Below are 13,904 nucleotides of genomic sequence, written 5' to 3'. Positions count from 1 at the left end.
AAGTTATTATCAGGGCAAAGTCTGCATTTACACGGTACCACAAAATGATTAATGATTTACTTGGTTATGTTTCCAAGCAGCCTCTTTCTGCTGTTCTCTCTCCTGTGCTGCAGCCTCTACAAATTGCACACATCGTCTGGCATCAGCCAGCTGCCGTTCTTTTTGTCGTACCACCCTCTGGAGCTTCTGTATTTCAAGCTGGCTGCAGAATAAAGCACTCTGAAGATCAAGCAGAGACACCTGTTGCTGAGCTGGGGAAGTACCCTCTGAGTTCTGAAGAGAGAGTGAAAATCATCATCACAAGGAGGGCAAGCACTGAGCAGCCGAGAAAAACAACAAGATCAAAACTGTGGCTGAGAATGGCACATCCTCAAGTGATGCCTCCTGTCCCAGGTGACCCTCACATACATGAAGTTGTCCAAGCTGACTTTGGTGCAGCATTTCTCGAAGCTTTACCATTGTGTCGTTTTGACCTTCGATCACCTGGTACAACTCCTCAGTCTGAAAACAAAGACAGGGAGTACCAAAAATGTTAGCAAGCTAAATATAAATTCCGTTATCTCACCTGTACAGATTTTAGTAACAGGACTATTCCAAAATTCCAATTTAGATGACACTACAGTTTCTCTAGGCTAAGATCTGTTAGTTTGACAATATCCAATTCAACAAATTATAGAATACTTGTCTACTTCGATGGGAAAAATTGTTTCCTCATGGGTCCTTGACTGCCAAATATTTTACCTCATTTTCCCTGCTTTTCAGAGTTTCCTTGAGGTTTTGAATTGTACCATCTTGCTTCTGAGACGACTCCTGGGCAGACTTTAGTTCACAGCTCATTTCATTCAGTTTTTCTTGAAGAATCTGAATTCAGCAAAAGAAAAACAGTTTGGTAGGTCAATGATTTCTTTTAACCTCAAATGCAACCATGAAGTCCTTCCTCAAATCTAGGTTTAAAAGGATTTCTTAGGGAATATTACCTTATTAATTTTTCCCCACATAGCATAACCATTAAAGTCCTAAGTCAGTCAACAAGAGAAAGTAGCAGGAAATGTGAAATACTTCTTTTATTACTCAATTACTTCAATTCTCATGCACTGTGCTTTCTCTTTTTTTTTTTTTTTTTTTTTTTTGCGGTACGCGGGCCTCTCACTGTTGTGGCCTCTCCCATTGCGGAGCACAGGCTCCGGACACGCAGGCTCAGCGGCCATGGCTCATGGGCCTAGCCTCTCCATGGCATGTGGGATCTTCCCAGACCGGGGCACGAACCCGTGTCCCCTGCATCGGCAGGCGGATTCTCAACCACTGCGCCACCAGGGTAGCCCTTCTGTGCTTTCTCTATGACGGCAGCCATACTGGGGGTACCTGTCCATGAGTTACTGTGGATCTATTACACAAAGACCAAGGAGCTTCTGCTATCTACTACAGGACAGGACACAACAAGGGTACACAAAGCCAGGAGCACAGCATCCCAAATTGTGGGAATTTTCTTCTAAGCAGATGTTAAAACCCATGAGCTTAGAAGTTAAACCAAAATCAAAAGCATGAACCTCTTGTTTCAGTGCCTTATACAGTTGAAAATTGCACTCAAGTTTTAATTTCAGACCTAAAAGGCACCAGAAATTCTGATCTGTGCAGAACAGGCTAAAATCTTGATGAGAGATACAGGAAAGAACTACATTTTGAGAATTTTAAGAATATAGTCCACAGAGCACCAGGCATACACAGTACCCATCTCCCAGGTCCTACTCAGAGATGTTAACGCAGACCCAGCTAGAGCCAGTCACATTCTCAAGAAACCCTGTGATCTCCAATACCTTGTTGGTGGCCTCTGTTTGCTGGATTTTTTCCTGGAGTTCTGTCAAATGGGAATCAGATACAGCCTGCTGAGTTGTACCGGTCTCCCCTGAATTCAGCTTTGGTTGTCTGAGTAACTCTTCGGTCGTGGGCTAGGAAGAAGCAGCGAGATGATTAAGTTAAGTGTAGCCAACAATAAAGTTTAATTTTATCTTCAAATGTCTTTGTCATCTTTTGCCAGAGACTTAGAGAACCAGCGTTGCTGAATGGATTATCAGTAATTCCTGTAGCCAGTCCTGTTCCATATTCTAAGCAGTGATTCACTTCCTCTCTAGCTCCCTTCCCCACCTTTCTCTATGAACCTACACAAACACTATTCAGTTAAAGCAAGTAATTCAGAGATTAAAAAGAAGAGAGGATTTTTTTTAATGCTTATGATGACCAAATATTTGCTTTACCCTATCTTCAATCAGGGAATTCAAAAGGTCAAACTCACACCATCCCTAAGGGAGAAAAAGTTATAGTTCAACTATCTTTCTTACAACATGCCTATTCACATTATTGGAAAAATGGACAGATTTCAAATATGGACCATACATTAGATAATAGTATTTAATCAATACTAAATTTCCTAACTTTGGTAATTGTACTGTAGTTATGTAAGAGATGTCCTTGTCTTTAGGAAATACATGCTTATTGAGCGTAAAGATGCATAATACCTGCAACTAATTCTCAAATAATTCAGGAATTTTAAAAATGTGTCTATAAACAGTGAGAGTGATAAAGGAAATGTAGCAACATATAGCAACTGGTGAATCTGTGAGTTCTTTGTACTTCTCTTATGACTTCTCTAACTTTGAAATTATTTCAAAATAAAAAGTAATAAAAATTAAAATAAATTTTAAAATCCATAGGGTCTGGGAAGGAGGTATGTTTTATAGGAATATCGATTCACCAAAAAGATTCCAGAGGAAAAAACCATCTATTTATATTTGGGATGATCAGACTAAGATAAACTTACTGAACTGTACCTAATATTCATTATGAGCTAAGGTACAAAAATAAAACTTTAGCAATTCACTGTGGCTTTAAATTCCATCTCTTCTCTCCCTGCCTATCCCCCCTCCCTTTCTCCTGCACTCCAATTAGGGAAAATACAAATCCATTAGGAAAAGAAAAAAGGCAGCTATTCATTTTTTCTTTACCTCACATGTTCAAACTCTGATTACCACTTTCTAGGCAGTGGGGTTTCAGCTTACCTTAAACCCCTTCCTGACAGCAACTGACTGGAAGTATAAAGATTTCAGAAGAAAAATCTTTTCTTTTCTTCCAGGGCTGTTCATCTTTTCTCTCTCTTTTTTTTTTTTTTTTTTGCTGTACGCTGGCCTCTCACTGTTGTGGCCTCTCCCGTTGGCTCCAGACACGCAGGCTCAGTGGCCATGGCTCACGGGCATAGCTGGTCTGCGGCATGTGGGGGTCTTCCTGGACCGGGACACGAACCCGTGTCCCCTGCATCGGCAGGCGGATTCTCAACCACTGCGCCTCCAGGGAAGCCCAATAATTATTACTATTATCTTTTTTTTTTTTTTTTTTGACTGCACTACTCAACTTTCAGGATCTTAGTTCCCAGACCAGGGATCGAACCCTTGGCCCCTGCAGTAGAAGCACAGAGTCCTAACCACTGGACCGCCAGGGCATCCCCCTCATCATTTTTTAAAATATCTATGAAGTACCCCTAATATGCAAAGCACTGTGGGAGTTGGAGTGGGGAGCTACATGATAAAAGAACAAGGAAATACACAAAATATAAGCTAGTGACAAGCCCTATGCTATAAAATAGGAAAGCATGACAAAGTTGTTAAGTTACTTTAAAGTGCTTGATGAGTGGAAGATCTCTTTCAGGCAGCATTTAAATGAAGATCTACATGATAAAGAAGCAGCTCTGCAAAATCTACAGAAGAATCATCCAGGCAGAGGATCAACTAATGGAAAAGACCTCGGGTATATATGCCCCTGGGAAAGAGAAAAGCCTATGTGGTTAGAGGAGCACTTTCCAAGAGAAATATAATGTGAGCCACATATGTAATTTAAAATTTTCTAGTATCTTCATTGACTAAAGTAAAAAGGTAAACTTAATTTTAATAAAACATTTTATTTGACCCAAAATATTATACGTAAAATATTATCATAAGCATGTATTCAATATAAAAATTACCAAGATACTTTACATTCTTTCCATAATAAGTCTTTAAAATTAAGGTTATACTTCACACTCACAGCGTATCTCATTTTGGACTAGCCACATTTCAAGTGCTCAATAGCCACACAGGGCTAGTGGGCTGCCTTTCTGGAAAGCACAGGGCTAGAGCATACTGGGCAAAGCAGATGGTAATACACGATGAGGTGGAAAGGCAGGCAGGGTCCAGATCTGGTGTACAGAACCTCCATTGGAGGTAATGAAGCTGGATTTCATTCTCATTGAAATGAGAATGGACTGCAGGGTTTTTAACGGAGAAGTAATCAACCATATTTAAATTTTAAATAGCTGCTCTGTGATGAATAGATTGTTGGAGAGCGCCAGCAGGAATGGGAAGACCAGCTAGGAGGCCGCTGCAGTACTGCAGGGGAAAGGTAATGGTGGCTTGGATTATAGTGGTAGTAATGGAGGGAGAGAAAAATGGATAGATTTGGATGTTTTGAAGGTAGAGTCAACAGGACTGGATGGTGAGACAGGGAGAAAGAGAAAAGTAGCAAGGATAATTAATGACTCCTAGAAAAAATTGAGATATTTGTTGTCGTGGGTATAACAGGGAGCCTTGCCCTGAAGCGATGTGAATTATGTCACACCATGGGAGAGGTAACTATTTTAATAGATATTTACAACAATTCTAACTGATAAATAATTTTATCATTTATTTAACGATAAAAAATTCTCTACCAAACTTGCCTTCTTACTTCCTCGGTGTAAAACAAATTTCCAACAACATCTATTACAAGATATTTTTCAAATTTAAACTATAACAAGCAGAATTAAATAGCTTCAAGTTTTAAATGGTCATATTTGATCACTTTAAACCAAAGAATCTTAGAGCTGTGAAGGACACTTTATAAATTAGCCATCTGGTCCAATCCTATCTTACATTTAAGGAAACGGAGACTTAGATAAGTAATTTGTCCAAAGTTACACAGGAAATCAGGAAAAGGATCCAATTAAACCAAATGCAGTTAAGTTGGTAACTTCCTTTTCATCTTTATAAACCCATTGCTTACCATAATGCCTGGAATATTGTACAGACCAAAAGTTTTTGTTTAATAAAGTGAACAGAACAATAAAAACAAAAGCAAATTAACAAAAATAGGCCTGTCTCCTAATTCCCAGACCATTGCTCTAATCTCTTAGTGGCTCTCTTACAAAAAAGACCAGATAAAAAGATTAAAAGGTAGATGTTTAATTTAGGCATTTCAACATCAACTTTAAATCCAAAGAATGCCACAGAAAAGGACATAATGAGTCTGGATCTCATCTGAACCCATCTTGGCATGAATCATCATAGGAAACCCCTAATTTGGTAAATGTAATGTATTGACCTAAAGGCTAGAAGATGTTTGTTTCTTCTTTATTCATAATATTTTATTATTTTAAATCTCAGGAAAAATATGTCCTTGCAGATAAGTCTGCCAGAAGAGTACCTAGCAAAGTCCCACTGAGTAAACAGCTCATAATGAATTCTTGTGAAATATCAAGTACATAAACCAACCACTCCTGTGAAGATTTTGTAGAGCCTGAAATCAGTAATACTTGATTTGGTTGAATCAGTGTTAATCTCCATGCTATCAAGTTACTAAAATCATGTTGTAATCGTAATATAATTTTAAATTCAGTTGCTTTTGACTCAGGACAAACGCTTTTCAGCATCAGAAAAGAGAATTGCTTCCAGGCCTAAGGTTGCATAAAACAAGACCTTTAGGCTAAAAGGCAGTTATTTAGATCTTCTGGATTAACAGCAGTTTTCTTGACACTTTCATAGTCATAATAGAAAGTCACAGGGCTCAAACTACTATAATTTTCTATCCTATTGTTAGTAATAGGGGATACACAAGAACTATCAACTAGCATAAAATTAAAGGCCTAATCTTTGACCAGCATCTAATGCTTACCCCTTCCAAAGGGCCTGATCTGGGTTACATAGCTAAGCTATAGAGAGGGATAAATTTATCATAGTCATACAAGAGCAGACTCTGGCATTGTAAGGCTTGAAGCAAAGATCTCTTACTCTCTGAATTTAGATAGAAAAGAAAACTGCAGGTGAACCAGAGCTGAATTAATGTTTACCAAGGGACCACACCCCTTCTATGACAGCTTTTCTATTGTATTTCAGGGCCAGACAATAAAGTAGGAAATTATCAGCTAGAATAAGGCTTCAAACCTTTCTTTAGATATTTGACAACCTTGGGTCTTCAGACATAAATTCTGTAGGAGGCAAATAAATCAGTTTGCATAATGTCAGAAAATTAGTAAGCAGAACTACGCTGTTGCAGTTTTTCTTTAATATAAGAAAGAAAGAAGGAAAGAGAGAAAGAAAAAGAAGCAAACAGGAGGCATGCTGATGGTGATATTTAACAGTAACCAGATTAAACAAAGGAATCAAAATGACCTTACAGAACAATCTTGCTCTTAGGATAAGAGCTTTTCTTCATATTTGTAGCAAAATTTAGCTAAAGGAAATTTTTTTTTCTTTCAAGTTATTTCCTTCTACAAACTAAAAAGAGAACTACCAAAAATAATTTACACTTATTTCTATTCTATCCACACTTGTTCAGAAACAGACAAAAATCAGTCTGCCTTTGTCCCACTTAGATCTGCTTTTGCCATAAAGCACAACAGGCCTTAAGGAGCTTAAAAGTCAAGACTTAGAACAGAAGATCCAGAATCCAAAACATACATTTTATCTACAAACACTTTGAGCCTAATTAATCTATTTCCTTCCACATTCTTAATTATTGGAGAAAACAGCACAACAATCAAATGCCATGATTCTTCAAGCTGAATGTTTTCTTCCTCCTCTCAATGTTTTATTATTCTACAAACAGTAAAGACGGTAAGCCAGGTTACAGCAGAAAGGTCAAACACTGCTGTGTTAAAGGTCTATTTTTTTCTGATGTCTAAATTTAGTGAAGAAAAGGGACTTGACCTAAAGGTACAGTTACCATATTTTAAATATGCTCATTAGGATGCCAGATTTCTTCACAGAATTCCTAAAGAATCCTCCCGCAATCCTTAGGGTATAGAAAGAAGGCCCTGCATTTAAAACAAGTATTTTTATTTAATTCAATGTACCTCAGACAATGTGGTTTAATATATAGAATAAAAAGGTCTTGGCTGAGAATGGTTAGGAATCTTTGGCTCTGCCTGGGCTAAGTTATTTAAACCATGACCTTTCCATATCTCTAAATTGAGAGACTGCATGAGATGATCTTTAAGCTCCTTCCCAGCTCCAAAATTTGTTGAGCCCAGGCACCAAGAGAGTATTTTTAATTTAATATGGAGAAAAAACTCCTCTTGTTTTACCTGTAACGTTCTAAGTCTTCAGCTTTCTACAATATTGGCCATATTTGAAAGGGGGGGAAAAAGCTTATTTCCCATCCAGCCTGTCCAAACTATTTTTAGATTCTAATATAAAAACACTATGTTTAATTTGTGACATCTATGTCTGCTCACAGAAATACTGTATTGTAAAGCCCAAATTTAGCTGCGAAGCTCAATGAAAGAAAAGGAAGCAAAAGAAAAGTACACAAGCGTTAGGCATACTGAACATTTTATACAAATGAAAACACATTTTAAACTTTTGGATAGTCATACTTTTATGTAACACTTTAATATATGCTACTTCTGACAATTTTGTGCAAATTCAAAAATATTTCTCCCATTTCCTCTTTCTTATTGAGATGCAAATATTATACATAATAGAACTATTTTTTTAAAAATTTCAAGTGACAAACAACAATTTCATTTAGAAGCTCTAAGTTTCTGGGATGATGTTGACTGGTAGCAAGCTTTCCAAAAATGCCTTCTAGATTGTCCACCTTTGTAATGGTATCACTAGAGAATCTGTATCAAGTAGAACATGCCAGATGTTTCACAAAATTAATTGAACCTAGCATTTACTGTTGCTCTAGAAATAAAATAGCATCTGTCAGGTCCCTGTACTAGTGGCTGAATTTAAAAGGTTGGTATGAAATCGGCTGGGCAGACATGAACAGCTCAGATTAAGATCAACTGTCATCTTCCAGTCGTTAGGAAATTCATGAGTACAATGGATAAAACTCTCCTATCATCCAATATAATGGATGAATCCCTACTTAATATCAAACTTTTTCAAACAGAGCTCAGTATACAAACTGGCTGTAAAGAGTTTTTGCCTTAACATTTTAAATGATGATACTTGACTTCCCAAGTCTGTTTTATGAACAAGTCATTGTTAGTCCTCAAATGACCTCTTAATTTACTTTAAATATTGCCCAGATGTTACAATACTTTGGTGGATTAATAGGTTTTTCCCCAAACCTTTACCCTAAGCTCTAATCAGTTTGAGGCACACGTGCAATGAAAGGCTTAATGCTCTAAGGAGGGCTAAATAGCAGAACTAACTCCTTTACAGAATAGGAGAAACATTCATAAATCTAAAAATGAAAACAAAAAAAGGGGGTAGGGGATAGAAAAATGAAGTAAGAGGAAAGAGTTCTAGTGCCAGAAATAAGATTAAATGTTTTTTATAGGATAAAGGTGAATTAGAAATCTTTCCCTTTTTGTCTTAAAAGGTGTGCAATTTTGATAATGGGAAAGCCAATAGATAATCTTATAAAGAGGATTGTGAAAAACAAATTATTTGAATGAATCACATTTACTAAAGGGGACACAAATGGGCTCAATGATTAATTTTCTCAAGTCTAGATTATTATTAACCTTCACCTAGACAGAAATCATGTGAAGCCTGAGGCTAGCTAACTTCAATCAGAAAGGCACTATGCAGCTCTTTTGTATACCTGGACCCGAAGTGGCAAATAATCTTCACAGAGATCATCCCACAGCTCCTGGAGGTCTGAAATCTCCAAGGGATAACTCACAGATGTCTTGTAAAGGGGTTTCAAAGACCTGTTAAGAAAACCAGAACTAACTCCATCTGTCATGATATGGCCAGGCCTGGTTCCAGGTGGGCTGGATTTCACTGGAATAGGAAGCTTGCTCCCTCGGGGGCTCTGGATGGGCTTATAATCAAGACCTTTAATCATGCTAAGAGCTAGCTCCAGCTTGTGGTTACACATATGCTGTGGGGCCTGTTCATCTGAACAACAGTCACATTTCACAAGTTCCTTTGCACTTCTCTCAGGCTCCTCTTCCTTTTGCTGTGGAGGACTAGCCTGGACACTTGCATCCAAAGATTCCACAGAGGATCCCGGTGTCCCTTCTTCCATGCTTTCTCCATCTGGGGGTACCTTCACACTTGGTAAATCTGTTGGCCCAACCTCAGACAATGCTGGTTCTTCAGTGCAAATGCTGGTGGACCACCTGGTAGAAGGGCCACACGAGATACTTTTTGCCACCTTTCGAGGCACCTTACAAATGGCTTCATAGTCAGAATCAGCAACCCGCAAAGCTGCACAACCACGGCATCTCCTGGGTCGGTTTCCGGGGCCTTCCGAAGTATGACAGCTGTGTAGCTCCTGAGTTTGATCCTCATTTTCTACCCAGCACTCAAACCCTGAATAGGCAAAGTCCTCCTGGAGCAATGCAGAGTATCTTACATCGGGTAAGCCGGAAATGTCAACCGTTCCATTCCCCGCCTTGGTCTCCCCGCCAGTGTCATCGTTATTCTTCCGATACATGCTAGCAATGCAGAACTTGAGGCGGTCCTTCTCCAGCAGCAGCTTCTGCAAGCGCTCGATAGAAAGGGCTTCGATCCGGGCAATGACTGTGTCGAATCTATAGATCCGATCAAGCATGAAAGCACACTTGCTGCAAGCAAACTCAGCTTTGCCATCCCGGGAAACATCCTTGCCCAGGACGTGCGACAGCAGAACCTGGAGGTTGAGCTTGGACGCCGTGTGGAAGATCCAGCGCCGCTGGTTTCCACACAGCTCCCGGGCACAGATCCTGCAAATCTCCTTCATCTTCCCTCCTGCGGTTGCCGAGCTTCCCTGATGCGGCTGCTGCTCGGTGATCACTCACTGGCGCTTGGTTGCGTTCCGTCTCCCGCCCCAGTGGCCTCCGGCCGGCATGGCACAGGCCGATGGGGTCCCCACTCTGCAGAGGTGCTCCGCTGCCACCCGCGCGCGGGCTCCGGGTACCAGAGTGGTCAGCCCCGCCCCTCGGGGAGGGGGCGGGCGAGGAAACACTTCAGGGGGATGCTGAGTGACAGCAGCGCAGGCCGCGCTCAGAACCTGCCAATTCTCCTCCAGCTGTCTCTCCCACCAGCCGCTGTGTCCTCAATGTCCTCGCTTTCAGCTGGCTGGGTTCGCGGTCCACAAGCGGCCGCCTGCGGCTGACGCAAAGACTCAGAGATTGAGGATCAGATTTCAAGATGGCGCCAGAGGCTCGGCGCCTGCGGCCACCGGCAAACTCCTCTGGGAGCTGTAGTCCCGGAGGCCGGCTCCTCGCTCTGCGCATGCGGGGTGGCGAGCGCGTCCCCTCGCCCCCAAACGACATAGTGCTCCCCGCGGTAGAGCACAGACCTGGCTAGCAGTGGGTACCGGAGTGGAGACCTGAACGGATGCCGACCTCTGCTAGGCCACTTTCATCTGCTAAAATTTCACCCCAAAAGCGCACCAGTTCCCTCACGGATCCTCCCTTCCCCCCTTGCGGGATGTCCCAAGGCTCTGCTTGGGGAGGAGAAAGACGAATCCCCTCCCCCTCCCTCCACGAGTAGTGCCACGTACTCTGGATGGAGCAGCCTGGCAGCACCACTAGGTACCGCTGCGCGTCGCCTCCCTCCCGCCTGCAGCCCCTCTCCTCTCCCTACCCAGTCCGGTTCCTGGATTAAAAGGCCCCAGGTCTTCACAAGCGGCCGGGGAGAATGGGTTGATAAACCGGAGGTGGCAGGTAGGGCGGATTTTAGGAGGCTCAGTTCAACCTCCCCCTCGACTGTTGGGAGCATCTAGAAAAGAGGACAAGTGTTTCTCCCCTCGTGATGCTGCGGTTGAGTTTAGCAGTACTGGATGATTTGCCCTTTTTTAGAAAAGAAATCGAGAGAGGGCACAAAGCAGTCACCTGAGAAGGAGTCCAAAAAAGCCACATGAATGCAGCTGGTTAACCAAGATTTTGATGATAACAGAGAAAATGAGCTTTTTCAAGAATGTAGACACCTGAGAGTAGATTGCCATCACCGAATCCTCTTTCAGGTTCAGGTAGACTGTAGGCCTTATTTTGGAGGTGGGGAGGGGAGTCAAACACTGGAACAAAAGGCCTTATTTATTTGAGCAAGAGTCCAGAGTATCAGAGAACGCTGCTGTCTGCAGAAGTGGGGCTGGGAATTTCACTGACTTCAGTTAGTATCTTGTCTTATTCAGCATTATCTAGTAGTAAGTCACCCAGCCTTGGGTACAGAACTTAGATTGCACACAAAGAGTGGAGGGAAGCTGGAGCTCTCTCTAGGTGGAATCGGGGTGTCAACATCTGTTTATAATAAACAATTCTCTCCCTGGCTTGAGAAGTATGCAAACTCCAGATGGGAGGAAAAACAGTCCCACACAATCATCTGGAGTTATCCCAGAGCAGGACATTTCCCAATTACAATAATGCTAGATTTCACTAACTTGACTTTGTGAGATAAGGCCAGCAACAGTCAAAGTATTTCTGAACCTCATCTCCAGGGCACAGCCCATACTCCTAAACCTGGAGACATTCAGATGTCTTCGATGAAAGCCCATAATAAGCCCCCAACTTCTTATTGAGCATTAAATGAGATGATTTGGGGGGAGTGCTTTAACAGATTTTGGCTCATATCATGTCAATAATAATAGCTAATATTATTTTAATATTATAATGCAATATTTTAAAGTAATTTTCAAGCTTTACGGGGCTCTGCACACATAAAATTGTATCACTCTCTTATTTAATCATCAAAACAAAATCTCAGTAGCTCCATCATGAGAGATTAGAACAGCCCTTAGAGCTTTGGCTTTAGTAGGCTACAGAACTTTGCATCTGTGATTTCACCTAAAGAGGCATGTTCTGGTACCAAAACCAAGAATGTAAAATAGAGTTCCAAGTAAAACTCACTACAGGTGCATTTTTGCCTACCTCTAGGTATGTGAGCTTCAGAGTCAGAAGAAATTAAGTAACAATCAATCGTAACAATCTTTGGAATCCATAGTGATCTATAGAGAGGCAAGGAGTTTCTGGCCTGCCAGGATACTACCCTGCCATACCCTGTCTTAAGTATTATCCTAAAGAACAGCAAGGACTCAAAAGTACAAAAAGTGCAAATTAAGACATTAATCAAGGCCTCATCTTTGAATGTGGACGCAAGCCACGTTTTTCTATTGGGGAAAATGCTAATGAAACAAAGTAATTAATGAAACAAAGTGCTTCTGGGGAGCAAACTCTAAATAATACTCTGTATTATTCTGTATATTCCTTAATAAGGTTTTGCACCTGACCTGCAGTCTCTAAACTTTAATGACAACGTATGGGTAGTTGGTATAGAAGAGCAAGTCAGTACAAATGGAGAAAAGGCAACTTACTATTGAAGGATATGTTGGTAAAGAATATGTAAGTAAAGATCAACATACTGAAAGAGCTATACATACATATCTAGGCTTCCAACAGACAGAAATAAATCACTCAACAATCAAAGAAAATTTGAAGACAGCACTCTTCCCTCCCAGAGAACATATTTAAAGACCATATCTCAAAACGGATAGTAAACTAGAGTACTAGAACCACTCCTAAACATGATCATTTGGTATTATCAAACTAAAAGATCACTTTTGTACAGATCAATTGAAAATAAAAATTAAAAAATGAAACAAGGAAAATGATGTGATAATAAATTCAGTACTTCATGGTTTATCAATATCATCTTGGTCAAGATTTTGTATTTAGTCAACACTGGCTATCTATGGGGAGGCAAGAAAATGGGCAGCTGAACAGCAACATTTACTTTTATTCTATATACCGTGTATCATTTGAATTGGGGGCAATGAATGTATGTTCATATATATATATATATATATATATATATATATATATATATTTTTTTTTTTTTTTTTTTTTTTTTTTTTTTTGCGGTGCGCGGGCCTCTCACTGTTGTGGCCTCTCCCGTTGCGGAGCACAGGCTCTGGATGCGCAGGCTCAGCGGCCACGGCTCACGGGCCCAGCCGCTCCGCGGCACGTGGGATCCTCTCGAACCGGGGCACGAACCCGTGTCCCCTGCGTCGGCAGGCGGACTCTCAACCACCGTGCCACCAGGGAAGCCCCATATATTATTTTTAAAATGTTTTAAAATTAGGAAATATTCTATAGTTAAAACTAGGAACTGTGCCAACTTAAGGCACTTATATCAGGGTCTGAGTGGTAAAACTTGAACCCTAAAAAATGAAAACTTATAATATGTGATAAATATATATATGTAGACAACTTATATAAACAAAGGTTCAAGGGGATATACAAGTTATTAGTGATTATGTCTGGAGAGCAGAACTATGGATACTTATTTTCTTCTTTCCTCATTTGTATTCTAAAATTTTCTATAATCATGTATTGATTTTGTGATAAGAAAAAAATGTGTTACTAAGAAGAAGACAGGATAAACACATTTTGATACGTTCATATAATGTAATATTAACCATCAATAAAAAGGAATGAACTCTGATACCCACAATATGAATGAATCTCAAAAGCATGTTTGAGATAAAGTGAAACAAGCCATTTAACTATATCCTGTGTGATTTCATTTATTTTGTCTAACAACTTAAAGTCTAAACATTTCTATAATGATAGAAATTCAGAAAGTGGTTATGGGGGGTGAGGATTAATTGAAAGGGAGCACAAAGGAATTTTCTGGGGTGATGAAAATGTTCTATATCTTGTTTGGGGTGATGATTATATGGAC

General features: G+C 40.3%; 1 protein-coding gene across 50 annotated transcripts in view; it reads right to left on the bottom strand.

Annotated features, from left to right (window-relative positions):
* The window catches only part of LOC131761076 (myomegalin), a 223,919-nt gene that overhangs the window by 89,213 nt on the left and 120,802 nt on the right, over positions 1-13,904 (bottom strand). For 27 of the 50 annotated variants that reach the window (XR_010840732.1, XR_010840750.1, XR_010840757.1 and 24 more), the window contains 4 exons: positions 1,815-1,946; positions 742-861; positions 409-501; positions 61-273 (listed from right to left, as the gene is read on the bottom strand). Coding sequence is in view for 41 of the 50 variants with exons in the window: in XM_059071456.2 (XP_058927439.2) it covers positions 61-273; positions 409-501; positions 742-861; positions 1,815-1,946 (558 nt within the window). In the remaining 9 variants the exon portion in view is untranslated. Of the gene's footprint in view, positions 1-60; positions 274-408; positions 502-741; positions 862-1,814; positions 1,947-8,838; positions 10,426-13,904 lie in introns of those variants that run through there. The other 23 variants (XR_010840725.1, XR_010840736.1, XR_010840738.1 and 20 more) reach the window with 1 other exon arrangement.

The sequence above is a fragment of the Kogia breviceps genome, chromosome 1 (genome assembly GCF_026419965.1).
Source record: "Kogia breviceps isolate mKogBre1 chromosome 1, mKogBre1 haplotype 1, whole genome shotgun sequence".
Classification (NCBI taxonomy): domain Eukaryota; kingdom Metazoa; phylum Chordata; class Mammalia; order Artiodactyla; family Physeteridae; genus Kogia; species Kogia breviceps.
Note: the sequence above shows the minus strand (reverse complement) of the source record. Positions and strands in the feature narration are given on the sequence as shown.